Genomic DNA, 22158 nt, shown 5'->3' with positions numbered 1-22158 from the left:
TGCATAACAAGCCACGAAGGAAAGAGTAAACTATTTTTATTGACATGTTTAAATTCAGCTATTTACAAGTTCTCATAGTGGGCAACATTTCACACCATTACAAGAAGAAGAAAAACAAATATTATTTTTACATACAGGAATCTGACATCTGGACACGAGAGCCAGTCAGCCCTCTCTCCGGTGTGTTTTGGCACAGTGATAAATCAATGACTTGTAGCTGTGTTTTTGCATGTTTTCATTTATTTACCACAAATCACATACAATATACTTTACATTACTGCTGACATTACCCTAACCATAATGCCATAAACATGAAAAAAAACACTGGTATTGTCCTTTATTATAAGAGACTGAGTTATGCGTTTTTGCCACAAGATGGTAGTATAATAAAGAGAGCGGTCCTGCTAGTCTTCTTACACACTTTCAACAGTAATGACCCCCCAAAGCCAGAGGCCTCCATGTGAGAAGATTTACAGATGACCCAGCGCAGTAATTAGTTGGTAAAATATACTTTATAATACAGGTAATCGGAAAAGCAATAATTATGCCAACGTTAATCCAGCAGATTACATCAAACAGTAAAATATGGCCTTTATTTTACTGCATACCACTGCAGGACTACCAGGAATTCCCAAAGTAAGAGCTTCCTTCAAAGCTCAGGAGGATGAGGGCTTGGCCAGCTAAACAAATGAAACATGAGCGATCGACTGTTACGTCCCACAAGGGGCACCGAATGGGAGGTCCGAATGACACAGGGGGCCTTGAAGATGCCAGGGATTATAGAGTGTTACAGCTCAGAAGGAGCTGTTTTGAGGGGGTCCACAATTTCTGCTGCAGTATCCAGCTACTTAATAATGTACAAAAGGTCTGATAATTAAAGGCAAATTGTTTGCATCATAATTAAGAGGGACGGAAAACAGAAAAAGCAATTCTTATGTTTTGAGACTCCAACGGGAGTCTTAGATTACGGCCTTAGTTTTCACTTTTTTGGTAATTCAATAGGTCAACTTTGGTGACACTAGTTTAAAGTTTGACATGTCGGTGAAATACAAAACAAGATCAGTGAAAATACATCAGGAAATTGTTTTATGTCAGCGGCTTAAAGGTGCACTCTGTTTACACTTCGTTCTGTTGGGTGAGGTCCTCTGACACGCTGTTGAACTCGGTGGCCTTCGTGCTCATCCCCAGATACTGCTTCAGGAACTCGCTGAAACGTTTTTGGTTGTTCCACTTGCGGGCTGACTTCCGAATGCCGATGAAGCCGCCGTACCTCTTCTGGTACGATCTTCCCGGAGACATCAGCTTCCTGTAGCCGTGCCTCCCTTTGACGAAGCCGCCGAACCTCTTGGAGACGCTCGGCCCCGCGTCACCCTGTCCTCTCATTGCCATGTCAGCAGCCCCTTCTTCCTGCCCCGCCTCCTCCTCATACTCATCCTCAAGAGACAGGTCGTTCTGGGAATTGTAAGCAGTTTTCAGCTGGCTGCCCCTGCCGCCCAGATCCCTCTCGTCCACTCCGAGTGCCCGGGTCATGTGATCGTACCTCTGCAATGCAAAGGGCAGCAACAGACCTCCATCCAGCTGCTCATCCTCTTCAGGAAACAAGGCCTCCACCTCCTCCTGAGATCTTTTCCGCATCATACCAGTGAGGGAGGAAATTGGCGATGACAGCACCTTACGACAGAAGTCCCAGGAGAAGGCTGGGGAGACGTTGGCTTCGCACTCAGTGAGACACACCTGATAGAGACAAAGACAAGAGATCTTCATTTTCTGCATTTATTAGTGTTATCAGTTACACCTTTGTTCAAATATGTCTGTCATGAAGAAAAATATCTAGATTATGTATTAAACAGTATGTATCTCCCTCAAAGCATCTGATTTGCCGGGGTTGTTTGAGTGGAAAGTCCTCAACTCAGTCTAAGAGAATACAAAATTCAATGTGACAGATGAAGATCGATTGGATTTCTAGCTCGTCTATCACTTATATCCTCCACTTTAATGGTTCAATGGGCGCATGTGTGTGTGGGTCTGTCTGTTATTATGTGAGGGAATGTATCTTAGGCCTATCAGAATAATACTGGGATGCATGAAATACCTTTGCTTTGAAAATAACATTGCTTTGAGCATCATCTACTGTTTGAAAGGAATCTATCTGCTCATTCCTTTACAATAAAATACCTTTCAGCCAGGAAGGAGGGATGGAGATGAAGGAGAGGAGAAAATTAGAATAAGCAGAAGAAGAGAGGGATTCTAAAAAGAGCAGTAAGTCATCGTAGAAAGCAATTTATTTACAATTCAATAGGCTTTTGAATAGGACTGTGACCAAAGTCCCCAACAGTTCCACGTTTTATGTTTTAAGCCATGCACTCTTAAATGTCTTCTTGTTTTCTCCTCCTGCCAAAACATCTGAGACGCAGACATGTCATTATCAGAGAGAAACAACCACCAGGCATTAGCGCTGAGAGGAGAAATGCACATCTATCCCCAGGAATCAACAACAAATTAAAAACTCAAATGCCAAAGGGATAATTTGTTGAGTCAGGACGGGAGGACGGGAGGAATAAAGGAAGGTGGGGGTGAGGGGTTTACACTTATTTTATCACCAAATTAAAAGAGCCCTGGAGGGATATCATTATTTACGTGAGTTGTGTGTGAGAGCGTAGTATGGTTTTGTCTGGATGGAGGATTGGCTAACAAATATTTCAGAGCGGGATTTGTTTTCCACTTATTTCAGCGGACACAATGGACTTCTCCCCCTGTTTTGGGCAGGAGCTCCACTCTTGCAATCAGCAGTTTGTGTGTGTGTGTGTGTGTGTGTGTGTGTGTGTGGCATCCTCACCATGGTGTTGAAACTGAGCTGTTTGGGCAGGATGTTGCTGCAGGACATGCATTCAGCCTGGCAGTCACTCTGTCCAGGATCACACAGACAGAGCAGCAGCAGAGCCACCACAGTCTTCATGGTCCCGCCGTCTGCTTCACAACACAGGACAGAGCAAATGTACAAGTTCAGTCCGAAGATCTCACACATTCTACTCATACAATTCCTCTTTACGTTGTTTAATCAGTGGCCAACTCTGGGGTCTGAAAAGTGAAGCCAATGCTGAAGTGCCTTAAACATGCATTCTCTCTAATAGCCAGCAGGGGGCGACTCCTCTGGTTGCAAAAAGAAGTCTGATTGTATAGAAGTCTATGAGAAAATGAGCCTACTTCTCACTTCATGTATTACCTCAGAAGAAAGTAAACAAGCACATTTCCCTAAATGGTGGAGTATTCTTTTAAGTTTTGTTGCCTCTGACATGGCAATAGGCCTTTTTTTTAGCAGCCATTTTGACATGTAATTGCAGGTAAACACAGGTGTAATTGATAAAAGTATACGGTCCTGTTCTATTTAGTGTTACAGCCATTCCAGTGAGCCAGCATGCACCATACCAGGGCCTTGGCACACCTAAATGGAATAGGGCCATAATTAGTGTTATTAATTACACCTGTGTTTACCCTGCTATGAGTAAAAGCGTCATATTGGACAGGAGGTGAGATTAAGGGACAGACAGAAGACAAAATGTGACAAATAAAAACCTGAAGTTCAGGAAAAAAGAGCAAAAGAAAAATAGTTTGACATTATTCTGGTTGGAACAGCCAAGTCTGGCGAGTCTGACATCAGAAACACAACCGGAGTTTTCATCTCATTAAACAAACTCATTAACTCCTTTAATTGATGCCTCAATTAATGCCTCTGGCAACAGACTGAGTCATTGTTTGTTGCAGACAAACGCGCACACTCAAACTCACGTGCACTAAACATACACAACATTAAGACTCACAAACGTACGCAGCACACAAACACACATTCATACAAGCACATGCCTGATGTGCACACTGTGTATGACCCACTATACAGTGCATTGGTAGACACACACACACACGCACACGCACACACTGCTCTTTTAGCTGTAGGTTAACGTTATCTATTAAACTGACGTGGCTGAAAGTAAAACTAATTTGTCTTCAGTCAAACACTACTTTATTATGTCTAAGAAATTTGGAATTCATTCAGAGTAATTAAAAACTGATAAAAGTGTAATTGCACTACAGTTCATTCTAATCTCTCACCACCCATAAAAACGGCAGCTCTGCAAAATTAATCAAAATTAATCAGTGTTCTGTAGAGTGCAAACAATAAAAAGTGTGTGCCGAGTCTGTCTTCAGTCCGATAGAAGAGAGGACGGGTTTGTCAGTGAAGGACAAAAGAGCAGCGCAGCCATTTTAGGCAGGAAAATTGGAGAACGGCTAAGGGGCGGGACGAGATTGGCAGATGGCAGTTGATTTAGACAAGCAGCTTGGGCGTGTTCATTTGGACCAAATGCATCTCGTTCTCCAACCTCCTGTCGCTGACTTCGTGCTGACTTGGCTTCCAAAAATGAGATTAAGGATAAAGCATGAAGGAGACTTCACATCTTGAGATGTGGCTAGAGGATGCAGACACATACAGATGACGTATCCTTCATTTAGAAATGAGTAAGAACAGTTAACGTCAAATACATGAGACTAAAGACTAAAAGTACTTGACCATCTTAGTTTAGTTAAACTAAAATACTACCACGTGGGAAAACCATACGTTAGAGCAGTTCTCAATGTGTCTTTATAACTGGCTAAAGTTCTGGTAGTTATGATGAGCAGTGTAACCCAGGACTCACGCTGTTGGCAACTTGGCATGGAGATATAAAGCATTATGAATGCTGAACTTGATGATACATAATGTCTTTTACTTATAATATTTTATAAACCTTGTTATTAGTTGTCATGCATGATTATAAACATGTATAAAGAGTTCTATGAAGCTGTATTAATACATTACAATGTCTTATGAATGTGCTTATAATGAATTATAGTCATGACCTTCATATAGAGTGTTACCAAAATATCTGCACATAATACTATATAGAAATTTGAGTACTGATTTGAGGGCAAACACATTTTTCACTTGCCAATATTATATATACTTCACTTTAACAACATTTTTTCATTTCAATTTTTGTGTGCTTTTTGGACATTATACAAAGATGGGGGAAATAACAAAAATGTGCAATAAATATAAAAAGTTTCTCCTGTGGAAAGGCTGTCATATATTGATTAACGTATACTGACCCTATAAACAGTTTAGTATAGGTAAGGTTTTGCCCACTCAGATGGTACTGATATCTGGTCTGGCCCATGGACTGTATAAGAAGTTAAGGGATCACCATAAATGTGTGTAACAAATGTCATAGCAATCCATCCAATAGCTGAGATATTTCAGTCTGGACCAAAGCGGTGGACAGACAGAGCAACATCTCCAGAGCCATGCAGCTTGCATCGCTAAAAAGCAATTTAAAGCCAACACTAAGTTTTGTTGAGTGTCACATAGATGTTTATATGCTTACTGTAAGAGTTTCAGGCAGGACAGGACTATTCTCTTCCCCTGTGAGGAAGATTTGGTAACACTTCATTTTACAGGTCCGCCAATTTCATGGTAATTCGTGATAATTAGAAAGTAACCTATCTGAAATTCCTTTAGAATTACTGCCAAATTACCCCGATATTTACCTCAAAATATATCAAAAATGACTTTATTGTAAACATTATTTAATAATTATATTCTAAAATAGAATATAATCATTAAAATAAGGTCCTTAGACTTGAGAAGCTGCTGTTCACTGCTCTTCATCGGAGGTGGAAAACCAAAACTACTGTAATAGAAGACACTTCTGATCAGGCACAGATCTCACCATTGTGTGACTTATTGTCGACACAAATGTAACCTGGTAGCTAAAGTAATGATTCAGGGAGTTTTTTAATAAATTTCAAATAAATTATTTTGCTAATTATTATCTATTTACCAGCAGACATGGAAAGCTGTCATTGGAGGTTTAAGGAGAAGTCTAAATCCTACTTGAGGGCGACTGCAGGGAGCAGTTAACTATTGTGGCTAAGTTTAACTCTTTCTTTCTGCTGAAGACAATTCATTTCAGATCTCATATCAAGTACACACCGACACTGAATGGATACAACCTGGCAGATATGACACTCACACAGGTACGCACTCTAGTGACTGTAGTCTTTATCTGTTTTTCTGTCCTCTTGTCTGTGAACTTCTCTGTGCTATTAAAAGCTCTGTAAAAATGAATTGGACTTCTCAACAACTGATCTTTTCTGTGGCCTTCTATTCTGACGTCTGCCAGGGTTCTCTCTCGAGCCCTTAAAACCCAATTACTCTACTTTTAATTAACTGATTAACCACTAAATAAACCAGTTAATTAAGTCATTAGTGTCTGGTGCTGCGCTGAGGCGCTGCTGATGGAGGTCTCACAGTCCAGTAGATGATATAAAGATCATCTTTCAGATGAAAGGAACCCTCGTCTATAGAATATCTCTCATCCAGGCTCAGCCTGGTACCTGCTGATGTTTTGCCATTTGAGCTGTTTTACCTGAAAAACATCTGATCCAAGTTGCAATTCAAGGTTACCAAAAGAGCAGCTATAGTATCCATGTTTTGTAAAACATAATTCAGACACATAATATGTGAAATGACACTTCACTTAGTGGGAACATCAGCACACAGTGGGTAGTCCGTCTTCTTGGAAAGTTTGTGTAACTGTATGTAAGTTGTTAAATGGAAAAAATACTAACATGACCGTCTTCAAGTTGTTGATTAAAAAGTGTAGTCAACCATGGATAAGTACTGTTAAAATTACAGAAACATTCAAATGTAAGTTCAAGTCTGACAACTCACAACCGTCTCACACTGTGTTATCAGCTGTTTCCACCATTATTTTTCTCCATTATTGCCATTTTCTCATCAAGAACAGGAAGTACAAAATAAATTACTCTGAGCCCGAAGAGCGACTTAAAGCCGGATTATTCACGCGTGGTTGAACGGAGGAGCAGCGGGCATCCACCTTGCAGCTCTTTATTTTTTAAAAGCCGGACTGCAGATTATTACGTAATAAGCACAACATTGTCAAATTCACCTCGGCTGTAACTTCTCTTTACTTTGTGTGTGCTTTCTGTGTAATGTTGGACACACTGTACTTATGAACTGCAATCAAATTTAAATTGCCTGCTTTAATGGACCTAATTTGTATTCTGGTGTATGGTGTTTGCATTAAATCGGGGTTGAGGTCTTTTTATGACTCAAGTTAAATCTAATTTAAAAGTTTAATGTAGTTCAAACCCAGTCTATATTAATATGCAAATGAAGTGTTCCTTTATTGACTTTTCATATATAAAAATCTGAAAATGATGGCGATGAAATAGCAACTGATATGATTAATGATTTAAAGATTTTCTTACACTAGTACTTACACTAAAATTGTTGTTCACAACTGCATAACTGGCCTAATAAACCTAAAAAATAAAGGTTTAGCTTTAATAATTAAACTGAAGAACAATAACTTCGAACCCTTAAAGGAAAGAGTAGCAGCATATTAATGGAACAAATGAAATATTGAATAATTAGAGTGTATTCGTGATGTTGGCTTTGTTGGTTGATGAGTTGGTTTGACAGGTAATTAAATGTTATTTAGTCTTCTGCCTAAAGAAGCCCGATGGGAGACTACTTTAACTGTCAGAAAAGTCACTTTGATTGGCAGCTTGTCTCAGGCCCACTCAAAATACATTGTGCTCTTTGTTTTAATATTGATAGCTATCTGGCAGAGTGGTCATTGATGTGACACATTTCAGGACAGTAGATCTATATTACCAATCAGGTTGATTAAAAATATCCAATCTATATATAAATCGTTTCTGTCACTACTTACATACGCTCTCTACCTACTGGTTTATCCGTCTTTACCTTTCTCTTCCTCTATCTATTTGCCTTCTGCCTCTTTAAGTCTCATTCTCACCCACGCATGCTCTTCCTCTTCCTCTCCCCCTTCCTCCATCATAAACTCTTTGTCTTTCACAACAGGCAATTCTCATACACCGTTCATAGCTATACCTACAAAAAAAGTAGTGCGCTGTAATTTGTATACATCCCACAAAATGATTTTATATATAATCCACGTAATCGTGAACCAGGAAGTATAAAGAGCTACAAACGCCACATAGGGAAGACGTTGGGGTGGACGGGTGGGTCCAAAAACACCAGACTTTTGCCCACCGCTGTTCGCATCCCGTGTGAAATCAGAAGTCAACGTTGATTTATTTGTCGCGTAACTTCCATACTTAAGTGACGCCACTTCCAGAGTTTTTCTTTTTACTTTTAGTGCATACTACAGCTGCTCTTACAGTACGTATTGTTGCATGCAGTATGCATACAATTGGGACATACTACTTTGTCATAACATTGCACCTTCAACTTTGACCCTTTGCTCATATTCTCACTGCGCAGAGGATTGTTGGTCAGAATAGCCAGAAAAGTATGCTGATTTGCATGCACACTGCAAAATGTGTTGTTTTTTTGCAACCAGAAGTGACACGAGAGGGTGGAGATAAGTACAACCGAACGCTGAATGAGGAATTTTTTGGCGACCAAAATGTTACAATTAACTCTCCTGAACTGAAAACACACTGTGAAAGGGTTAAAGTCGGACAACACCCAGACTGGACAACGCCGTGGTAGCGACCTGTCAATCACAAGGTAGCCACGCCTTAAAGCATAACCTGCTTTATGGTCTATTTGACTCTAAATGGGACCATAATTTACTAAATGAACATCATGCTGTATTGAAGAAGACTTGAAACTAGCGATTGAGACCATAAACTCATGTTTACAATGTTTACCGAGGTAATAAATCAAGTGAGAAGTAGGCTCATTTTCTCATAAACTTCTATACAATCAGACTTCTTTTTGCAATCAGAGGAGTCGCCCCCTGCTGGCTGTTAGAAAGAATGCAAGTTTAAGGCACTTCAACATTGGCTTCACTTCTCAGACCTGGAGGTAGCCCACTGGTTTGAGCCAGCTTTTTCTAAATATCCTAACATTACTTGTTTGATTTAGTCTAGCTACATAGTCATAACTCATATTACAGACGGGGGCAAAAAAGAGGGCAAACAAATAAATAGCCAATTTGTGCAGGTGTGATAGAAAAGCAAAAAAAAAGTACAGAGCATCACCTCATCTCAAAACAAAAACAAAAAAATCAATATGAAATGTATTTGATGTGACCCCTGTGTAAGTGTGTGTGAGCACACCTCCCAACCATTAATCGACCTTAAGTGATTAGGTGCATTGAGAAGGGAAATTGATTTAGCTTAGCGTGTCTGCCTGTAATGGCTTCAGCGTGTAATCTACTGCCACGTCACGTCACACACAATCTAACTGACAGGGGACACCTTGTGAACGCACTAAAGGTTTCTTATAAAGGTTTCTTCTAAAGGTTTCTTCTGGCTGGAGATGTGTTAAAACACCTCTACAGACACATCTGTGAGCTGACATGAACTCTGACAGGGAGACAAAGACCAGGATCATAAGAAATAATGTCTTTTGACAGTAGAAGTGGAAGTGCAGTTACTGCCTGGGCAGATTTTTTTTTATGCTTTTTTACAATAAATCTGTTCAATACACTAAACATCTTGATACACAAATAAGGCAGATGTTTGTATGAAGAAACAGGTAAATGAATTGGTGTAAAACAGCTTTTTATGTTTCCATGAAATAGAATTTAGATTCAGTTTTTGTGGTATGAATAGTGGAGAATAGTGATGTCCCTTGTGAACTTTTATGCCAATGGCAGTAGTAGTTTTGTTATGTTTTGTATGTATGTGTACAGCGGTGAGACATTTGGCAGCAAACGTATCCAGCTTTCTTATTAGTCCTCGCGTCAAACAAAAAGATGAAGTATGTATCTCAACTTCCAGTTTGGCCTCCAAATACAAGCTTCAATTCCTAGATTACCAAGACTATAAGAAAACAAATCGATGAGCCTGAAGAAAGGCCAACATCAAAAGAAAATGTATTTCTCTGCCGCCACAATTAAAATGAGTGCACCTAACAAAGGAGACATGGAGAGAGAGGAGCTCACTGAGGGCCGCGAGGATGAAATCCTCCCAGCACACAAAAGGATGGACGGAGACCCTGCTGTGGTAGGAACATTGTATCTTAGATTAACTCCGCTCCACATTCACAGTCAGTTGAGTGCAGCCACCAGAGCTGTACACAACCACCACACAATACCGTGTGACCTGTGATCCCTTATCCAGCCTTCGATTCAGAATGGTGTCCTGAAGTTTATATACTGCGTTGTGGAGGAAACCAGCAAACTCACTGATACTGAGGAGATGAGACGCGTGGCTGTGGAAGTTCCTAATGTTTTGTGTGTTCTCTAGTAAGGCTTAAGGTTAATTAACCACTACTTACTCTATGGATTCGTCTTTATTCTTGGTCGCAAGTGGAATTTCTTTTTTCGTTTTGCTCTTATGTCTCACTATCTACACACTGACTACCAGCTCTTCATCAATTTACTCCTAACAAACTGTCATCATTGTTGCACGACATCTTTAAAGTCCATAGAAATTGTCGCTTTATCGAGGCTTCCGATAGTCGTCTCCAAGTCTGATGGTGAAATAGAAAAACGACCTTGCTCTTTGTCTCTGAGGGACTTGCGATAAAATGTTGTGTTAGATATTTTAAACATTTTATGTTTGAAATTATAGTAAGTGTTGAAATCTCATCTCTCATCTCTCATCTCTCTCTCTCTCTCTCATCTCTCTCTCTCTCTCTGCAGTCCCATATGTCATCGTCACCTCATCTATGTTTGGCAATCTATCCACAGAAACACAAAGAACGTTCATCACCAACAGCTGGAGTGTGACATCTCTATCTCTGAATACTGATGTGTATTTACCTAAAATTAGCTACATATCACTTCATTAATTTCAGAAGAAATTATGGCTATCAAATTTCAAACATTAAACTTTCATATAACATACTATATCGGATCTACTCAGACTTATTTACTCTGGGTTCTGATCCCTACGGCCTCACCGAAGACATTATTTGCCTCTTTTCAACCAAAGCAGAACTGCTAGAACACAACGCAAAGCTAATCAGAAAATGAACACATTTCACGGCAGTCACAGGAAAGCTCTGAGTATCTGCCCTGAGGTATGATAATCAGTTCAAAACAGCGTTGTTTCAGCCCGAGCGCTATCTGTAGATCTGCATCAGCTTCTCTCTGATACACAAGAAGCTGTTACTCAGATAATCAGAAGGAAGATACATGCACTTTTCAAATCTGTTATCATCAGTGGTTGTTGAAAGAGCCTTTTAATGTGATAGCTTACTTTTGAACGGCGCCTTTGTTTATAGAGTTTCTTTCAAGGTCAGATGAAAAGTGAGCCCCGGGCTGAACGAAAACACCATGTTCATTATTAAACATGGAAAGAGGCGACACCCAATCTTAAAGTTTATTAACTTCGTAATCGTTTGCTGACAGCTAAATAATGAGTTTTACATATAAACGCCTGAAGGCATAAGGGAAATAATATTATCAGGTAGTACCACTACAGAAATAAAATGCTACTACTAGTACTACTACTAGTAGTAGTAGTAGTAGTAGTAGTAGTTATTATTATTACTACTACAGTACTACTACTAATACTAGTAGTAGTAGTACTGTAGTAGTAATAATAATAATGACAAGATAAAATAATAAATCTAGTTAACATCTCAAAATCATCGCATAGAAGCTATTTATACCGTTCATCTGAAGGTTTTATATTAATGTGATTTAATATACTTTTCATTAAAGATGACTATCTGAATCCATCACATTTAGCCTGTTATTAATCCATCAATCCAACCTGGGAGGAATAACAGGGGTTATGGCTCATAAAGAGTAAGGGGGGGCTGCAATGTCACATGGGCCAGATGTGGCCAGATGCCTAATATGTGATCAATAAAACCCATTTACATTACTGTCTTTAACCTTTTACCTCCCTTCATGCACTGAGCGTCCTGAGATTTTTCATATTTATTGTCATATTTATTTCCACACCACTGCATTTACAAATAGACTCCATTTCACATTACAACCACAAAGTGGAATCAGTCTATAAGTACCCATTGCTCTTTAATATTTCAGATTTTTTGTCATGAATTCAACCTTTAGAATATAGTTATTTTTTTTTATCATTTGGCAGGTTATTGCCTTTAAAAACAAAGTATATCAAAATATTGACTCAGTTCAGGCGAATGTCTTCAAAAACCTAAAAATAACCTTCTAATGAAGTGAGCCCGAGAAAATCTGACCCCTGATTAATCAATGTGCACTCACCCAAATTACCTTCCATTACTCTGTGTCTTAAGAATACAGCGTAAACACAAACACGCAGCAGCTTTCTACGGCGAAGACTCCCCTTTCCTTTCCTTTCATTCATGAAACCCAGCCGAGCGCGGCAGTAAATCAGGCCTTAACGATTAATGACTAATCGGGGACGAACTGTTTGACCTTTCCCTCTTGAGACAAACGGCGTGTGTGAAAGCCCTCAGATGGAGCATCTGCACCTTGTGCACTCTGTAGTGTGTACGTCCCTGCTGCATTATGCTTTTAAGCCACTCAGACACGTAGTATTTAACCTTTGGGGAGTAGTTATAGGATGTAATAGTTGCTCCTTTAGAGGTGATGCATTGATGCTGTGAAACACAGGATCAGTGGTTTGTTAACTAGAGCGACCTGAGGCATTATCCTAACCTACCCTGACTGTCAACAATAAATAAAGCGTAAATTCTTTGATCAGCGTCATTACGAGCCCTCAAAGGTTAAAAGGTCACAACAACAGAAGTTGACCTGGGAGTCAGCAGAATGATTGAGGAAAATAAAATACAATTCTTAACACGGATGAAAAAAAAGCTTACAAAAACGTCCTTATTCCTCCCTTGTGTTGAGTTGAATTTAAATTTAATTAAAATTCACATTTGAATCATAGCCATTTATTGTGCTCTGTAAATCTGCTACGTTACCAACATTAGAAGCAACTAGTGAGGAGATAAAGTGATGTAAAATGACATCCTCACTTCCTGTAAAGTGTGACTCTGAGAGGGCTTTTTGTACAATGCAAATTCCTGCCTGTCAATCTGTTAACAAATACAACAAAATGTCTTTACTTCTACGACAAATATGCAAAACGTAAAAGGTTCTATAATCAAAGGTCAGAGGTCAAGCCCATTCTTCTCCTCCTCCGTCTCCACAGGGTCTCCTCTTACCTGTGTTGGGGTGAGATTGTGGGTGCCTGTAGGGGTCCCTCGGGTGCAGGTTGAGGTGCGTCAGCGTGTACGTTTCCTTCCCTCGGTCTCAGCGTGGTTTCTCTGGCTACATGGAGGCTGGAGGCAGCTGCTCTTATAGGGGCCCACCCCTCCCCTTCAACCTCCTCCTCTGATTCTCTCTCTCGCTTTCAAAACTCCCTCTTTCATCACAGAGAGACAGAGAGGGAGGGAGGGAGGGAAATCAGAGGGAAGGAGGGAAGAGAAAAAGAGGGAGAGAAGAGAGAGATAATGGCAGGAGGCAAATTAATTGAAAGAGAGAGGGAGCTGGAAGGAGAAAAGAGGAAGGTGATGGGAGAGGAAGAGGGAGGAGAGGAAAGGAGAAGGGAAGATAACGGAGAAAAAGGAGGGATGAAGAAAGGTTTCTATCTATCAATCTTTAATGGGGGGCTTATGCTTTGCTACAAGATATTTATATTTTTAACTTCTTCTGGTTGAGTTACATGATGAAAACAACATTAATAAATTTAACACAGAACAAAAAAAAAAACACAAAGTACAAATCAAGTACCTAACTTGCAGACATAAAGATATCCCCTAAAATATTTTGGTGTATAATTTAAAGATCCCTTTCAGGCATGTTTTGAGACATAGAAATACCCTGAATACAATTACAAAAGTGTATGAAAATGCAAGTATTGTTAATTTCAAAGATGATGGAAACAAGATGTATCCTACTTCACTGAAAAGTCCAGTTCTCAATGTGTGTGTGTGTGTGTGTGTGTGTGTGTGTGTGTGCGGAGGTTTCAAGCTTCCACATCACACTTGTGAAAGTTGCATCCTGGACCATGTTGTGATGTCACAAATTCCTGCTTGTGCGTATATGTATTAAAGCTGCAGTCAGTAACTTCGAGCAAATATGATTAAAAAGTTATTTTTATATAAAATATCATGTTCCTCTGTGTCCTCCGGTACTCCTAATGGCATCTGCAAGATTTCAACAAAGGAAAATAACCAATCAGAGCTGAGCGGTCCCTACTGCAGCTGTCAATCACTGCTTGCAAATGGTAGGCAGCGCTGATCAAATATGAATGAACATTCTGCTACTGTAATGCCTATTTTTGCTTGGTTTTGGTTCGACTGTTTTAACGTGGCGGCCGGGTCACAAACTTTCTCATTTTACAGCTAAACAGTACACTACAAGATGATTATGAAAACAATTGAGATGAGAAATAGGCATTACAGTAACAGAATCTCAATTCATGTTTGAGTGGAATAACTTTTTATCATTTTTGCACAAAGTTACCAACTGCAGCTTTAAAGGATGAGCACAGAGAAACTTTCCTCCTACACCAGATGAACTTGAAAACAACCTCCAAACTCTGCTCATACATCATTCTGCACAGCGCAGCTCAAACATCCATCTAAAGTAGCAATAAATGAAACACTTTTTTAAGTGAAGGGGGACTTAAATGTTTTGTACTGATTCTACATCTTTGTTTTCTTGCATTTTACTGCATTTCCATTTCCATCTAGTCATTGCAGTGTTTCTTATCTATATACAATATTCCCTGGGCTGGGTGAAAACATCTGTAAAATGACTTTTTTAAATCCCCTCATTGTACTGGCCATTATCTTAACATATTCACAGTATGTGAGAGTCTGAACGTTCACATGTATTTGCCACAGTTACGTTTTTTCTGCCTGTTTTACACTCTGAAGTCATAAGCTTAAAATTAAATTGGCAAACAAGGTCACTAAGTCCTATTTTTCACTCAGCTGTGGCTTTAAGCGGATTATTCCTAGCACCTATCAGTTGTTACTCCCCTCGTTAATATTCTCAGACTGCATATATTGTTGAAAAACAAAGAACATGTTGTATTTATGTGCAGCGTTGTTTTGAGGAGAGGTTGGAGGACATCTGGCTGTCACTCCCACACCATGTTGTGGGTGTGACAGTCAGATGTCCTCCAACCTCGCCTCAGGCACTGGCAGGACTGTATTACTGTCATTCTGCTCACAAACTAAAATCAGCGCTGGAAACAAAAGAACCATGACGAGCGTGAGTTTCTTATTATGCATCAGTCCGGCCTTCATTATCAGGAGGATGCGCTCTGTTTCTCTCTGATTAGGGCTACTTTGCTTTGGCCATGCGTTCGCTACGATGCAGGATGAAACTCAAAATCTAACACGCAAGTTTCTGTAACAACAAATCCTTTCAGGAAACAGGAGACACAATGTGTACTGAAAGCAGGGATGTGTGGCTGTAATATAATGAGTCAATCAATCTCATTATGCTTACAGTAAAGTGTGGCATCTCTTTGCATAAGAGAGGAGTGTAGAAAATATGTTTCCCTCTATAAAGTTGGAGCCTACACCGAGGTTGAAAACAGGACTAAGATTTGGAACAAGTCCTTGTACCTAAATGACAAAACAGGCAATTTCTCATATTTCAGGTTATTTTCATCAATCAGATATTTGGTTTTCTCATGAACTAGCCAGATAATCTAATCAATAAAGCATTTAAATCCATCAAGACACTGAGAAATATTGGTCTAACAGTCAAGTGTAAAGAGGAATCTTGATCTTGATAGTATTGTCTATAGATTGTCTATAGTATTTGAACCTGGTGAAAGTGCATGGATAGCTGTGTGTGTGTGTGCTGAGCATAAATATGTCAGACTATCTGCCCTTTTTGCTTTTTTTGGTGTCATTGGAGAGCTGGTGACTGTGAAGGCCATAGAAAATGATTATTTTCATGCTCATCAAACCATTCAGTGACCCCTGATGCACCATATAGAATCATACATTATATCTCTCCACTCATTTATTCAGGTGTTCCCTTTCCATCAATCTGCATTTTAAAGATATCAAGTTCCGTACTCTCGGCTGGGTCTTAACCCCAGTCCTTATCTCTTCTGATTCTACTGTGTGTTTTGTAGGATAAGTAAAAGTCTTTGGTGATTATTCAATTTTAGAGGAGCTGAAGCAATTTAGAATAGGTTTTGAGAGGTTTTGCCAAGGGGTCTTTCCTCATGAGGATTCATGACAACCTGGTGGGTTAGTTTACTATTTCTGGAGTATTTCCTGTCTCAGTTTGAGTGCATCATGTTTGGTTTCCTTAAAGTCAACAGAGGTTTTGTGAGATGGGATCTAAAAACTGCATGGGCTCTGCTTCGTCAGTCTATGCACACACCCACCCACAATCTGCTTTTCTGATAGACAGGCCAGTGGACATTTCGGTAACACTTAATGTACAGGTCTGCAAATTTCATGGTAATTAGGTGATAATTAGCAAGTAACCTATTTGAAATTTAATTGGAATTACTGCCAAATTACCCAAATATTTACCTCAAAATGTATCAAAAATTACTTTATTACCATGAAATTTGCAGACCTGTAAAATTAAGTGTTACCAACATTTCTTATTGTTTTTAAAGGCAAAGTTTGACAGGACAGCCAGGACATCATTAGCTTAGCTTAGCACAAAGACTGGGAAACAGCAAGCCTGGCTCAGTCTGAGCATACAGAAATCTGCATACCAGTGCAAAAAAACAGCTAATGCTCCAAAACAACCCGAGGAAAAGTTCTCCTGAAGCGAGTAACTACCACGGTAGCTGACACAATGATCTGGCTCTGGATGTGTCAAACACTGCAAGGCTGATGAACTGATGAGAGGCAGGTGTGCAGACTGGAAGAGGTGATGAGCTGATTGATTGCAGGTGTGTAGAAGAGCAGAGCGGAGCCACGCCCACACACTGACACAGACCGGAGGTGCTGGAAACACAAGAAACACTAGGAGGTCAGCCACGACAGTATATTTTTTATGCTAAATGCAGTACCTGTGAGGGTTTCTGGACAATATTTATCATTGTTTTGTGTTGTTAATTGATTTCCAAAAATAAATATATACATTCATTTGCATAAAGCAGCATATTTGCCCACTCCCATGTTGATGAGTGTATTAAATACTTGAAAAATATCCCTTTAAGGTACATTTTGAACAGATAAATAACAGATAATTTGCGATTAATCACGATTAAATATTTTATTAGATTGACAGCCCTAGTTCTTACTAGTCCAGTGGCCATTCAAAACGTGCCTGTTCAGAACGGGCCGACTCTGGTGTTGCTGCTTGCAACTTTCTCGAGAACCGCTCATCCAAACAACTTCACACTTGACACTAAGCTTCCTTGGGTCCTGAGAAATACACCTGACATTACATAGTTGCGTCCCCTAACAATGCTAGAGGTGCAAAATCTCACACGAGCATCAACAGAGAGCGAGCTGTACCCAATATTAATACTTGCAATAGGGGTCCTCTCTTAATACACTACATAGTGGGTACATAATTCACTTCTAATAAAGATGTCCCATAGATCTCACGAGCTCGCACTCGACACTAAACTTCCTTGGGTCCTCAGCAATGCACCCGAGAAGCGGGAAGTTGATCGGATCATCGGTTGTCGATAAAATCGAAAGACAGACCGAGATCCATTTTATTTAGACTGAGAGCATCTTATAAATGATGAGTCACTGCTGAAGTCTCTATGAAGTGTCGTCAAAAATGCTACCTCACTGCCAACAAACCAACAGACTGTTGTTGGGACAGACTGGTGGTTGCAGCAGTTAAGACAGCCCTCTGGAGTTCAATAGGCTATTATTGTGTTTGTCTCTTCTAGTCAGTGGTTCATTAGTAGATAGGCATCGCAGGAGAGACGGCAGCTTGGTCAAGTAATCCAGGAAAGCGTCCCGTAATCAAGACGTCACAGCTTCAGTGCCCACTCATCTCTGTCCAGCACCACTAATCACGCAGCGTGTCATATCGTGATCCACTTCAGCACTTCACAAACATCAGTAAAATGTCAGCAGCATCCAAACTTTAAATTTTCTCTCATTGCTGAAAGGAAATGAAACTGATGATTCGTGATCGCCTAAAGTTCCTCGCGGTTTTAAGGACACGACTTCACTGTGAAGACCACACTTTTTAATGCCTCGTCAGTGCTCACATAATTGCTTTTTGAACAGTGGAGTGCATGATAAATCTTCCCTAGCTGGTTGTAATTAACACTGATGGGCAGTGGTGGTAGCTTGGTTGTCAGAAAAATGGGGCTAGAAAGAATTAAATAATTTGAGTCGACTCATCTCAGCCCAACTCAACTCAGATCAAATAATATGGACTGAACTCACATACAAATCAAATTAACAGAGAGCAGATAGTGCGTAATAATGAGAGCAGAGACAGAGTCATCAGATGCGTATCTCCTTCAGTTCAAAGTTACACTCTCCTCCATCTTCAGAGACCAGACAAGAGGAAATAAACCTCAGTGGCATCAGACAATCACCCACACAGTAATGATGGTCTGACTGCGATGCTGACTTATTTGCCTCGCCTCATTGCGTGCCCACCCCTGATTACACATTCTGGTGTTTTGGCAATCTGAAAAGAGACACAAAATGCTAAATGAGCAATTAGGTTGTATTGTGGAGCCGACTGCAGCTAGTTGATCGCTAATTGAGCCAAACGGCACAACAGAGACATGTTGGGTTTCTACAAAGGCAAACACGCAGGACCATCTGACAGCAGCATGAAGACATTTAAAGAGATGTAGAGTGTGATGTGTAAAACACAAAGTGAGCGACTGAGACAAGGACTAACAATGAGAGACATCACTTTGTCTGATCTCAGTGTCTGATCAGTGAAGCAGATTTATCCCCCACCAAAATGAATCAATGTCATTAATTAAATACTCGTTAAGACTTTTCCTGTGGGAAATGGCTATTAGCTCAACAGTAAATTAGACAGAACCACAACAGATGCTAATTTTAGCCTGCTTCAAAACAACCAGAAGAAAAAAAAACAATATTATTTAAAGATACACCAATGGGATTTACATTTGAGCTAGTGCCACCAAAGTTTAAACACAGATATTATGTTATTGTTTTTATATTGTTGTGGCTTAAAGCTGAACTAGGCGAGATTGGAGCAAATATGATTAAAAAAAGTATTTTTTATAAAACGGTCGCTATATCGTGACAGTAGTACATGAAACGGTTAAACCTGAAAAAAATCATGTGACTCTGTGTCCTCCTGTGTCCTCCGGTGTCCTCCGGTGCTCCTAACGGCATCTGCAAGATTTCACAGACCGGTGGAAAACAAGCAGTAAGAGCTGATCTGAGAGAGCCGGCTGTCAATTACTCGCGAACTCTGACCAAACGGTCAAACTAGGCAACGCTGATCAAATATGAATCAATATTATGTTACGTTAATGCCTATTTCTTGCCTCAATTGTTTTCAGAATCATCTTGTAGTGCACGGTTTAGCTGTAAAATGAGAAAGTTTGTGACGCGGCCGCCATTGTAAAATCTTTTTCCTACCGTCTTTTTGCTACGTTTTGCTAACAACTTGACAGGTTGATCAGTGTTGAGTTTATAGCCTGTTTCATCTGACTCCAAGAGGCCAAAAAATCAGTTAATGCAGTAAATCTGGAGGGAGACTGTATGTGACACTGAGCAAACAAGCTTCCTTCAGAGCTGGTATGTGCTAAATTCTGCATCGTGAGATATCAAATCCTATAGACCAACCTATAGATAATTATTAGTTCAGTACTCCTCCCGTTGTGTTCTATTTGCTGCTGCATCCAGCCAATTTTCCTCATTCAATTTCATAGAGTCTTTATTCATTGCACACTAGTAGCCTGCACTGTGCAAAAGGTCAACATAGAAAAACACATGCCGAAGAAATGGTACAAATATAAAGAATATATGTCGGTTTGCATTCTATTATATTCTTGTTTAATTACTTAAAGCGAGAGTTGAATCTTCTTCAAAAACGTTTTTGTTATATTTGTTGAAATTCTCATTACATTCCGACAGAAATCAATAAATCAAATGCTATGATAATTTTTAAAATCTAGCATATTCTTGATAGTCTCTCAAGATTACCAAGCTTTAATTCACAGAACCTTTTTTCTTTTGGCATTTGTACAAATTTCTTTCAGTATCAACATTTTCATTTTTATTTATACGCTTTGTAACATCATTACCACTATTGCTAATTATATCTCTGCTGATGTATTTTTATCTTTTCTCTCCTTCCTTCTCTTTCCCCCTTTCCTCTGGTCCAGTCATGGGGAGGACGGAGGGAGGTTGCAGATTTGTCGGAAAGAGATAACAGGTCTTATCTTCTCCCCGCCAGACGCTGAGAGACCTGATCCAATCAAGACCTGGTTAAAAGAATTCATCGACTTTTACAGCCAAGCCTCAATATGAAGTAGGTTCAGGGGAAAACAAAGGTGCTGATGGAGGAGTGGGAGGGGGGTTCGTTTTGTTAAATTCCATGTCTTCTCGAAGGAGCGTTGCGGTGATTTAAATGGGAGATGTATCTAGAAGAGGTTGGACATTAACATAGAGTGAGAAAAGTTTTGAGACTGATGTCAAAAGAGATTCAAACCGTACAAACTGATCAAATAAAGCATAGAATAAGCAACATACAGAGTGCAGCTGTTGTTCCTAAGTGCTCCAGCAACTTTTTCATACTCAACAATCTTGAACTTTTCTTCTCCAAGCCACGCGGTTGTTGTTTCTCAATGGACAAAATGTCACAGATGTGATTCATTCAGAAGGCGTCAGACCTTGTCATTTTCTTACCTGCCAAGAAGCCAAAAAGGTTACTGTGACTGCCCCCTTCCTCTCCGCTGCCGACAGCTGCCATTCTTTCCTATATAATTGAGCCGCTGTCTATTAAGGATAATGGTCATCCTCCCGCTACCACCACCATCATCATATCTGATGTTCGCTGCAGAGACGGTACAGCTTCTCTCTACATTATTTATAGCATACTGTCATTATTAGAAAATAACATTCCCAGCTGAAGTCAATCTGTAAATTGTTTGCTAGGTTACTGTTGCTACGCTTGTCAAGCTTCTGTTTTCTCAGTGCGGAAATACTACGGACTGGTTGTGCTAGCTGTGAATGAGGCCTTTTTTTTTTTTTTTACATAACCTGTAACCCCACAAACTCATGTAGTTAGCTGATGATGTGATCCTTGGCCTGGGAGGTAAGGTAGTAAGCTAGTTAGCCAGACATGCAACCGATTGCAGCTTATGTTAGAGCAGAGTCATTCCTTACACATTAACTAACTGGTTTTGGTGAGAAAAAAAAAGGTAAAAAAAAAATAAAACCACCCACCAAACTCTTTAAATGCACAATGCTTGTTACAGCTCTATGCACATCGTTTCAGCATGAGGAAAAATCCAAAGTCGGTCGTGTCTAGAGGGTAACCCACAATTTGGGAACCACGTTTTCTTTTTCCGGTGAGACGGCGAGCTGCTGCATTTTGTTCTAACTGCAGACGGCGAAGAGACGACTCTTCTAAACCCACATACAAAGAATTACAGTAGTCTAACCGAGAGGTAACAAAAGCATGAATTACTCTCTGGAGATCCCTGAGCCTTTACCACAGTCAAAAGTTTTAACTGGAAAAAGCTGTTTTTTACGACTAAGCTTATTTGTTTATCAAATTTGAATGAGATGTCAAAAATTACTTTCAAGATTTTTAACAAAAGGTCGTTTTTGAGAGGCCAAAGGGCCAAGAATATCAACTGAGTCATCTATTAGCTCAGGTTGTCGAAACATAATGATCTCAGTCTTTTTTTCGTTAAGATTGAGGAAATTTAGGTCCATTCAAGTTCTGATAGCATGTTAAACAAAGGCTGCAATGAATCTTTAGTTGTTTTTATAGGCAAATAGATTTGTATGTCATCAGCAAAACAATGAAAAGGAATAGTTACAGTTGCTAAGCTAAGATTGGATAACTTATTATTTAAATTATTTACATTAAATTAAATTAAATGACACAAATTAATACTAGAACCGCCAGCTGTCGCTGTATACCTAACACCGTCAACGGGTAAACTTTACCCACTATCAGAATGCATTGATTTTCAAAGTAAAAGGTTTGTTTATGTTTAATTTTA

General features: G+C 39.7%; 1 protein-coding gene across 11 annotated transcripts; it reads right to left on the bottom strand.

Moving 5' to 3' along the window:
• pnoca (prepronociceptin a) lies at positions 1 to 21014 on the bottom strand. 11 transcript variants are annotated; one of them, XM_037758591.1, is made up of 6 exons: positions 20831 to 20969; positions 18530 to 18620; positions 16723 to 16957; positions 13184 to 13383; positions 2837 to 2970; positions 1 to 1734 (listed from the first exon to the last, which is right to left on the bottom strand). In XM_037758591.1, the coding sequence occupies exons 5-6, from the start codon at positions 2954 to 2956 to the stop codon at positions 1117 to 1119; spliced, it is 738 nt and encodes a 245-aa protein (XP_037614519.1). In that variant the 5' UTR covers positions 2957 to 2970; positions 13184 to 13383; positions 16723 to 16957; positions 18530 to 18620; positions 20831 to 20969; the 3' UTR covers positions 1 to 1116. The 11 variants fall into 11 exon arrangements, 7 of the variants coding, with proteins under 7 accessions (XP_037614519.1, XP_037614538.1, XP_037614528.1 ...); XM_037758610.1 differs by having other exon boundaries at positions 2837 to 2967; XM_037758600.1 differs by having other exon boundaries at positions 16790 to 16957.
• Positions 21015 to 22158: the final 1144 nt, after the last annotated feature.

Source organism: Sebastes umbrosus, chromosome 2, assembly GCF_015220745.1.
Source record: "Sebastes umbrosus isolate fSebUmb1 chromosome 2, fSebUmb1.pri, whole genome shotgun sequence".
Lineage (NCBI taxonomy): Eukaryota > Metazoa > Chordata > Actinopteri > Perciformes > Sebastidae > Sebastes > Sebastes umbrosus.
Note: the sequence above shows the minus strand (reverse complement) of the source record. Positions and strands in the feature narration are given on the sequence as shown.

Coding starts and splice junctions, on each gene's coding strand:
- pnoca (XM_037758568.1), bottom strand. CDS start 20,894: ATGGCAGCTGTCGGCAGCGGAGAGGAAGGGGGCAGTCACAGTAACCTT. Junction 2,971..16,789: donor TCATTGTGTCAGCTACCGTG/GTAGTTACTCGC, acceptor TGTGTTGTGAAG/CAGACGGCGGGACCATGAAG. Junction 1,735..2,836: donor AGCTCAGTTTCAACACCATG/GTGAGGATGCCA, acceptor TGTCTCTATCAG/GTGTGTCTCACTGAGTGCGA.